Consider the following 10,000-nt stretch of genomic DNA (forward strand, 5'->3'; position numbering starts at 1 on the left):
ATTCACTCACACAATCACACACTAGGGACAATTTTCCAGAGATGCCAATCAACCTACCATGCATGTCTTTGGACCGGGGGAGGAAACCGGAGTACCCGGAGGAAACCCCCGAGGCACGGGGAGAACATGCAAACTCCACACACACAAGGTGGAGGCGGGAATCGAACCCCGACCCTGGAGGTGTGAGGCGAACGTGCTAACCACTAAGCCACCGTGCCCCCCATATTATATATTATATTATATTATATTATATTATATTATATTATATTATATTATATTATATATTATATTATATTAAATATCATTTACATTTATCATTTATATATAATTTACATATATATCATATAACACACATATATACACCTCAGACACACACACAAATGTGTACATGATCACAAAATAAATTATTTCATAAAACAGTTTCTTAAACTGAATATTATAATCAGTTGTTGTTGTTGTTGTTGTTGTTGTTGCTGTTGTTGTTGCTGCTGTTGTTGTTGTTATTGCTGTTGTTGCTGCTGGTGTTGTTGCTGAGGGTTTTATAATTGTGTGGTTTGAGTCTCTGCTCTGTTTCAGTTTCACTTTATCATGTCAGGCTACAGTCTAAACTCACACACAAGCAGTGCAGGAGTGTTGTGTATTGTGTGTGTGTGTGTGTGTAACTGAACACTATAAGAGTTGTGGTTGTTACACACTCAACCCTCAGACTGAAAATGTTGGAGAATTTGTAATGATCTGATGACAGACATGTATTTGATGATGGAGGATTCTAGAAGGTCTAATTGTTCTTTGCCCTCTGAAACTAATTAAAGTACTATAATTAATAAGTCTTGTGTGTGTGTGTGTGTGTGTGTGTGTGTGTGTAAAGGCCTCTGGGGTTCACACTCATAATTCTGACCCAGGAGAGAGAACTGCTCATGTTTATCTGCTCACACTTATCCTTCACATTCACTCACACACTCACCAACACACACACTCACACACACACACACACACTCCCATTCACACTCACATACACACACAGTCACTCGCTTACACACACACACTCACTCACACACACACACACACATGCATACATACTGTACACTCACTCACACACACACCGACACACACTCACTCACACCCACACACACACTGACACTCACACACACTCACTCACACCCACACACACACTGACACTCACACACACTCACTCACACCCACACACACATACACTCACTCACTCACACACATTCACTCACACACACACTCACACACACACTCACAGACAAACATACACATGTACATACACTCTCACACACACAGACACACACACACACATAGACACACTCACAGACATACACACAGACAGACATACACACGTACATACACACTCACACATTGTGTACTCTCTGCAGCACATTTAAATTAAAGACTCAGTCACTGGCAACACTTTAATTAAACTAATTTTCACACCACATCGTAATTAGCCAACTGTCAGGGCAGGTGACACACGGCTCTGTGATGTGTGTGTGTGTGTGAGAGAGAGACAGACATAGAGAGAGAGAGAGAGAGAGAGAGAGAGAGTGTACTGTGAATCTTTCTCTCTTATTAACTTGAAGAGAGAAAATAAAGAGAGACTGCTGATGAAACTCTGTTAATAGCTGAGAGAACACAACGGAAAACAGGAACTAACTCACTTCACTGAACAATAAATGTAACTACAAACAGATAAAAAAGACTGAGATGTATTTTGAGGAAATAAAAGTAAATTTGTGTGTGTGTTTGTGTTTGTATGACTGTGTCTATGTCTATGTGTGTGTGAGCGTGTGTGTGTTTGTGTGTGTCTGTCTGTCTGTGTGTGTTTGTGTGTTTGTTTGTGTGAGTGTGTCTATGTCTGTGTGTGAGCGTGTGTGTGTGTTTGTGTGTGTGAGTGTGTGTGTGTGTGTCTATGTCTGTGTGTGTGTGAGCGTGTGTGTTTGTGAGTGTGTGTGTGTCTGTCTGTGTGAGTGTGTGTGTTTGTGTGAGTGTGTCTATGTCTATGTGTGTGTGAGCGTGTGTGTGTGTGTTTGTGTGTGTGAGTGTGTGTGTGTTAGTGTGAGTGTGTCTATATCTATGTGTGTGTGAGTGTGTGTGTGTGTTTGTGTGTGTTTGTGTGAGTGTGTCTATATCTATGTGTGTGTGAGTGTGTGTGTGTGTTTGTGTGTGTTTGTGTGAGTGTGTCTATGTCTATGTGTGTGAGCGTGTGTGTGAGTGTGTGTGTGTGTTTGTGTGTGTTTGTGTGAGTGTGTCTATATCTATGTGTGTGTGAGTGTGTGTGTGTGTTTGTTTGTGTGAGTGTGTCTATGTCTATGTGTGTGAGCGTGTGTGTGAGTGTGTGTGTGTGAGTGTGTGTGTGTTTGTGTGAGTGTGTCTATATCTATGTGTGTGTGAGTGTGTGTGTGTGTTTGTGTGTGTTTGTGTGAGTGTGTCTATGTCTATGTGTGTGAGCGTGTGTGTGAGTGTGTGTGTGTGTTTGTGTGTGTTTGTGTGAGTGTGTCTATATCTATGTGTGTGTGAGTGTGTGTGTGTGTTTGTTTGTGTGAGTGTGTCTATGTCTATGTGTGTGAGCGTGTGTGTGAGTGTGTGTTTGTGAGTGTGTGTGTGTTTGTGTGAGTGTGTCTATATCTATGGGTGTGTGAGTGTGTGTGTGTGTTTGTGTGTGTTTGTGTGAGTGTGTCTATGTCTATGTGTGTGTGAGCGTGTGTGTGAGTGTGTGTGTGTGTGTGTGTTTTTATATTTAAACCATGTTTCTGCATTTATAATGTCCCTGCAGGGAGAAACCCGAGGGAACAGTTTGTTTGTGAGCATGAAGGCGTAGAGAGAGAGCGAGAGAGAGAGAGAGGAGGGGGAGGAGGAGGAGAAGGAGGAGGAGGAGGAAGGTAGTTCAGGTGAGACTCAGGTGAGGTTTGTCACCAGTATCTTTGAACCCGTGTGTGAGCAGAGCGCGAGCTCCAGCTCATGATGGTGTAATATGGTTGTGATATACAGAGTCTGCTCTGGAGGCCCAACATGCTGTGGATGCTCTGGTCAGTGCTGCTGCTTCGCACCTTCACCACAGGACACGACACGCTGTATGAAGGTGAGACACATAAACATAGTATTTTATGATGTAATGTCTGACTTCACACTATACCAGACTTCATGTGAAATAAAGAAACTCTATATAATAACGTGACCCTCTAAAAACTTTGGGTTACTTTTAAAAAGTTGCTGGCTCAGAATCGGAGACCTGCTCGTTCACACATCGAGACTTTTACTGGGATAGTTTTTTATTTTTCTCGGATGTTTCTTTTGCGCCTGTGGACACACACACGGTCCGTATGAACAGCATCAGCTACATGTTTGTTGGCATTTAGCTTGATCCTAAAACTTATACTTAACCCCTGATATTAATCCCAGTCTCAGATTCTTACAGCATCACAGATTTATTTATCATCTTAAAGACACAGTGACGAGCTTCAGAACTCATTTCTACTTAGTTTAGTTTGTTAGTGGCATCATTTAGAGCCGTAAACTTTAGTTCAGGCTTGAAATTATGAATGCAGTCGATTTGTATTAAATATCAATAATATGACAATATTCTGTAAGAATGAAGTTTAATCTTCATGTGTTTCTTCTGCCCCAGGATACACCCTCTCACTGTCAGGGTACCATGTGTGTCCCGGGATCGAGCTCGTTCCCATGACGACAGTGATCTCATATAAGAGTGCTTACACCCAGATGGTGCCGTGTGGTGGTTGGCTGCCGTGGAAAATGTGTAACGTCACACGCTACCGTACCGTGTACCAGACTCAGGACGTCAACTCGGAGAAACCGGTGTTGAAGTGCTGCGAAGGCTTCGAGCAAGTGGGCAGTTACTGCGCTCTGGGTGAGTGAGGGGCAGAAATACAACAGGGAAGTGAGCAATAATGGCCACTAGGTGGAGCTGTGGAGGGAGGCATGTGTGATTCCTAAATGAACTTTGGAGCTGCACACTGCACTGAGGTGGACAGGAACTGCCACAATGGAGACAAAATCTTCTCCCATTTAATGAGAAGCCGAGCAGCTCATCCTACAAAAGGAGGCGGAGTTATTGAGGGTCTGTGAGACGCTGCAGGGGCTGAGCTGCGTTACCACAAGGTTAGGGTTAGGGGTTAGGGTTAGGGTTAGGGGTTACTGCGGGTTAGGGTTAGGGGTTAGGGGTTAGGGTTTGGCTTTAGGGTTAGGGTTAGGGTTTGGCTTAGGGGTTAGGGTTAGGGTTAGGGTTTGGCGTTAGGGTTAGGGGTTAGGGTTTGGCGTTAGGGTTTAGGGATTAGGGGTAGGGGTTAGGGGTTAGGGATGCCACACTTACAAGGAACTCTTTTCTCACCGTTTAGTTGCCACTTTGTGATTTTCAGCTCGTGTTGCCTTTTATGGAGTTTTGTGGGCGTGGTTTATTTAGTTTTTGCTCACTGAAGCAGTGAAACCCTCCGACTGGTGATGTGCTGTTACACAGGATTTAATGATGATATAAATACTGAAATGTTGAGTTAGGACAGAGATGAGTGTTTCTGCTACATTTTCCAGCCCTGATCTATAGAGTTATGTGTCTTTGTGTCTTGGAATTAAACCCTGACCTTTTGACGTTTGGAGGTCAAATGGTGTTTTTTTTTTTTCAGCCCTCAACAGGAGTTCTGAGTTCACGGCTAAACCTGGAGTTTGTCCTGCACATCCTGTCTCTGGTTCACTGTGTCTCTGGGACTCAGATTGTCCTCACTGGCAGAAATGCTGCCAAACAGGAAACCAGAGTGTCTGCGTGGAGCCTGAGAGCCACGGTGAGAGATCTGCAGCCCCACAACACCGAGAGATTTACTGTAATATCAAAAGATAATATCATCACATCCCTCTGTTATCCTGCTGTCGTTTCTCTTTACTGTTAGTGAATATGACCTCGTGGCTGAACGTGACAGTAACGGTGAAAGCAGCTTTCGGTTTGGTGAATACGAGCAGTGGAATCTTTAACCACACACGTCTGCTGCACTCTGTGGTCTGTGTGATGACATCAGATCATTTCATATTCTATACAACATGCAAATGTCCTTAGATTTATTCATTCAGTACACAAGATGTCTTAACATTACAAACATAGACCTTAACCCTGTGTGTGTGTGTGTGTGTGTGGGGTGTAGGTGATAGGAGCTCTGAGCTCTCTGCAGGTCTCAGTGTATCACATGCACTCGTGGTCTTCAGGATGGTTCAGTACGTCCTCCTGCCTTCTGCTCGGCTCGTCTCAGCTCCTGTCCTTAACCAGCGTCTCTGACACACTTCTGCTCCTGCTAGGGAACATAGAGGAGGTGACGGCTGTGGACGTCAGGGGTATGTATGTGTGTGTGTGTGTGTGTGTGTGTGTGTGTGTGGTGTGTGATTCATTTTTGCAAGAACATTATGATTCAGCTTCCTTTTTATTCCTCATGAGTCAGATGAAAATATTTCCTTCTCTCTGTCCAGCTTTCATTAATGTCATTAATGTGTGTGTGTGTGTGTGTGTGTGTGTGTGTGTGTGTGTGTGTGTGTGTGCAGATGTAGATGAGTGTGCCACGCCCATGCTGAGATTCTGCTCTCCCCTTGCCCACTGCTCTAACACTTTGGGATCCTATAATTGCACGTGTGCTGCTGGATCTGTGGATCTTCAGCCCAGCAGGCCGGGAACACAGTGTAGGAGTGAGTAACAGCACATAATAATTAGAATAATAATCCTTTCCCATGTTAAAGCTCCTCCTCAGGAACTCTTTTGGGTAAATAGTGGAACTAACTATAAATACTTAAAACATCATCATCATATAACTTCCTCTCCAGAGGATCAGCCGACTCAGTGACCCATCTATCCACAGTCTATCTCAGACACGTCCAATGTGTGTGGCAGTGTAACACTGGTCCACCAGTCTAGTCTAGATCAAACCAGTTTAACCAGCATGGACACACTAGACAGTGAAGTAACTAGTAGTGAGTCTCCATGGTGATGAAGACGTGGTGCTGTTGTACACCTGAGGTCTTACTGTGCTTGGATTTGACTGATCAGTGCTGGAACCTTCTCCTGAGCTCATCATTTGTTGCCTCTTTGCTTCAATACAGAAGATCTCTCAAATTGTCTTGTGTAGTCTCTTCTTGTCACAGTGCTGTAGCTACACCATACCTTCTTGTCCGTTCATTCATAGGTCTGCAGATTATCCTTCTCAGAGCTGAGTGATCTTTCCTCAGATGATGGAAATTCTCACTGCATCTTGAAAATAAACGTCCCGTACGACGAGTTTTACAGCACAGGACGTTTCGGTGCCGCATCCAGATCTCACAGGTCTCTCTGGACCCAGACTTGTTGATGATGTTTACCATCAGTACCTTTCAACCACACCTGCTGGATCAGTTCCTAATGATGGATCCTATGTGCTTCCCAGTAGAGCTTTTAGATATGTCCTAACTTCTACATCACCTACACTTATTCATCACTCATCACAGATAATGTGGTGCTTGGTGAGTCAGTCTGGTACAGAATAGGCTCCATGCCGCTGCCATGCCTCGAGTCAGCTCGGCTGTGAGGCTCACCTCTTGTTGGTACTGTCTCCGCTGTACTGTCCGTAGGTCGGCCAAAGTACACCAGCCTTGTTTGTTTTGACCTTGGGCTGACTTTAAGGCTTTAAGGAATCCTGAAGGTTCATGACATGGAACCGATCCATCTCCTGTGGATGCAGGACTTTCAGCACTTATGACCCAGTGGATGAGGAGCTTTATCTTTACTGTTTAACTGATAGATTTCTGAAGTCTCGCTGCTCTGCTCCATGTCTCCAAAGTATATTTGTCTCTGTCATCTCCATCAAACCAGCAGAGGAGCTTCCCCTTCTTCCAGGAGCATGGATGTTCAGGGTTAAAGGTTAGACAACACAACAGTGCCAGGTGCTGATGCTGAGATTTAACTTCACAACCTTCAGCACATCTCATTCGTGAGACTGAATCTGAAGGACAGAAATAAAATGTGTGTAATTCTGACCTGCAGAAGTAAATGAAACGATTATATTAATAAAAACGTCTTTTCCTCATTTTACATGGAATCTTGTTCACACACCTGATTTGAGTTTATCAGCAGCTACACATCTTCATTAAACATGTTTATGTTTACTTTTTAGACACATCCTCCTCCTCTTCCTCCTCCTCCTCCTCCTCCTCCTCCAGTTCAGGCTCCTCGGATTGGAATATAATCAGCTTTGGGCCCCTAAGGAAACGTCCTCAGCCAATTATCTCCACTACTTTGTCCACTACTACATCCAGTACACCACCTACTACATCCTCCACTGCTAACGTCAACACTTCCTTCATTTTCTCACCACCCCTTTCTCCCTGCAGCTCTAATTCCAGCTCGATTCCTGAGCTCAGTACGTACTCCACAGAGCTGTGCTTTTCAGTTTTTTAATGTTTATTCCCAATCAATGTTTTATGTCAATGTAATTATCGCAAAGATTATATTCATGTGTTTGTTTCATAGGTATTCCGTATATCACCAACCTCTGGGTCAAAATCGTCACAAGTTCATCCTTCCAGCTGTTGTGGAACTTTCCTCCTCAGATCAACCTCACGTCAAAGCTCGTCCTCTTCCATGGGACCCAGCAGCTGGACGTCGTGGAAACGGAGCTCTCTGATTGGACATGGACCAAGCTTCAGCCTGGGGTTCTGTACACCGCTCATGTATCCCTGTGTATGTGTGGTTCCTGTGGAAATGCCACTGAGCTGAAGGTGAAGACAGGTATGTGTAGAGGAGAGCGACAGGCTCCTGGCCCTCGTCCTTTAGACACCGATAACGAGGTTCGGATCATAAAAATCCGTTATAGAAACGCTAACGAGTTTGTTATAAAGTGTGTTTTCTGATTGCAGATGCACAAATCCTCAAAGCTGTTGTCCGAATAACCAACGTTAACTTCACCGTGGATCTGCAGAACCCCGAAAGCAAAGAGTACAAGACGTTTATTGAAAATGTTATGAGTGAGGTAAAGACTGTCAGCGTAGGAAACTGAGCACTGTGTCAAACAGTATAAAGAGACAGATGGTGTTCATGGAATTAATGCAATAAATAAAATCAGAACCTGCTGGATGTTAATCATGTTTCCATATCCTTCATCCCTACTGGGCAGCTGGACGCTATGTTTGTTTGTTCTTCACATCTCTTCCTCATGTCCTTCCACAGACTCTTCAGTCTCTCCCCTTCTCGGTCCTGGACTTGGTATACTCCGAGAAGGTGTTAGTTTTAATCACTCGTCTGTCTCCAGGCAGCGTCGTGGTCACCTTCACCCTCGTGTTTCTGCCCAGCACCAAGCAGGACATCTACGAAATTGCCATTTATCTGATGGAGTCCCTGCAGAACAGCTCGCAGTTCACCTTCGACAGAAACTTCACCAAGATCACAGGTATCACATACACACACGTTCACACACTCGCAGGAAATACAGAAACATAAAGGGTTCTTCCTGAAGACGTTGTTCCTGATGAAAAAGGGTGTCGAGTAAAACCATTAATCATCTGATGAACCTTTAAAGAACCTTTTTAGTTAAGAGTTCAGTTCGGTTTAATATTAAACAGCAGACAGTTTCAGGGTTTAAAAATTCATTTGAATCACCTTTAACCTGGAGTGTGTGTGTGTGTGTGTGTGTGAGTTATAAAGAGTGTGTGATATAATACAAGGTGTTTTTTTGGTGATCTGTTACTGCACTGTTACTATCTGCTTGTTTGTGCGATGAGGTGTGTGTTAACGTCAGTTCCTCATTATCAGATGTAGATGAGTGCGCTCTGGGCGAAGTCGACTGTTCCTCAGGGGCCAAATGTGAGAACACGTTCGGTTTCTACACCTGTGTGTGTCCCCATGGTTACATTGATGCAAACCCAGAGAGGCCGGGACGCACCTGCCAAGGTACAGCAGCTAATTTACCCAGCAGTCACCTTCCAAATTTCCATTTACACCCAACGAAATCTCTAAACCAACAGCGGAGAGTGTCTTTAATCTGCAAACAAATCCATCTTGACTTGACTAAATTTATACTGCGTGTAACATTTGTTCTGTTGACTCCAGTGGAAATGCAGAACCATCAGTAAAGTCGTAATCTCCAGTAGATACATTACTAATAAATACCACCATATGACTAAAATGACTTTAACTGCACTTAACATTGTTCAGCGCCAAAATGGAGGTCGTTAGCATCCATGCTAACTTTATTTGGTCTTGTAAGCCAGTTGTGTCTCGATGGATCCTTGGAGTGAAAATATCCAGTTCCCATCATCTAGATTCTGTTCCATTATTATTAGATGATAGAAATAAACACCAGCACACACACACATCCTCTCTTTGTCCTGGTTTTTTACATTAAAACCAGATTAACAAGGTTTCTACATTCTCTTTCTACACAAACCGATGCTACACAAACTTCTTCCATGTTAATCCATTTCCAGAGAACAACATGACAGTTTCCAGTTCTTCTCCAAGTCCATCCACCACGACCATCTCTACAACGTCCACTATGAGCTCTCTAACCGAAAACACAAACATAACATCCTCTAAACCTGTAACGCACGGCACAGATGTAACAGTCACTTCATCGACAGCAGTCTGGTCTGATAACAAAACCACAGAATTGACAAAGACATCATCCACCAGTTCCATTACCGAAACCACAGCAAAAACAGCTTCAACCTCCACCTCCAACACCACCATGTCATACATCTCTCAAACGGAGCTCATCACGGTGGAGTGCGGTCCCGGGTACATGGACGTATACGTGTCACGGAATTTCCTGGAGTTGAAACACATCCCAGAGTCCTCGCTGTACCTGGGCGTACCCAGCTGTAACGTGACTCAGGAGAACGTCAACCACGTCAAGCTCTTCGTGGTCTGGGGAACATGTGGAACTCAACTGCGGGTAAGTGCTCAAGATCTGGTCTGGTACTCTTCTCTGGCTATTTTCAAACAATAGTTGAAGACCTACTT

At 44.0% G+C, this 10,000-nt stretch overlaps 1 protein-coding gene across 1 annotated transcript in view; it reads left to right on the top strand.

The window, feature by feature from the left end:
- Positions 1-1,808: 1,808 nt before the first annotated feature.
- The window catches only part of umodl1 (uromodulin-like 1), a 13,222-nt gene continuing 5,030 nt past the window's right edge, over positions 1,809-10,000 (top strand). Inside the window, exons 1-13 of the mRNA XM_060895966.1 lie at positions 1,809-2,920; positions 3,010-3,100; positions 3,647-3,889; positions 4,659-4,814; positions 4,920-5,026; positions 5,169-5,355; positions 5,560-5,700; positions 7,158-7,403; positions 7,514-7,771; positions 7,900-8,012; positions 8,210-8,429; positions 8,792-8,929; positions 9,466-9,932. Coding sequence (XP_060751949.1) covers positions 3,031-3,100; positions 3,647-3,889; positions 4,659-4,814; positions 4,920-5,026; positions 5,169-5,355; positions 5,560-5,700; positions 7,158-7,403; positions 7,514-7,771; positions 7,900-8,012; positions 8,210-8,429; positions 8,792-8,929; positions 9,466-9,932 — 2,346 coding nt within the window. The 5' untranslated portion in view covers positions 1,809-2,920; positions 3,010-3,030. The remainder of the gene's footprint in view (positions 2,921-3,009; positions 3,101-3,646; positions 3,890-4,658; positions 4,815-4,919; positions 5,027-5,168; positions 5,356-5,559; positions 5,701-7,157; positions 7,404-7,513; positions 7,772-7,899; positions 8,013-8,209; positions 8,430-8,791; positions 8,930-9,465; positions 9,933-10,000) is intronic.

This window comes from Tachysurus vachellii, chromosome 20, assembly GCF_030014155.1.
Source record: "Tachysurus vachellii isolate PV-2020 chromosome 20, HZAU_Pvac_v1, whole genome shotgun sequence".
In the NCBI taxonomy this organism is placed as follows: Eukaryota; Metazoa; Chordata; class Actinopteri; order Siluriformes; family Bagridae; genus Tachysurus; species Tachysurus vachellii.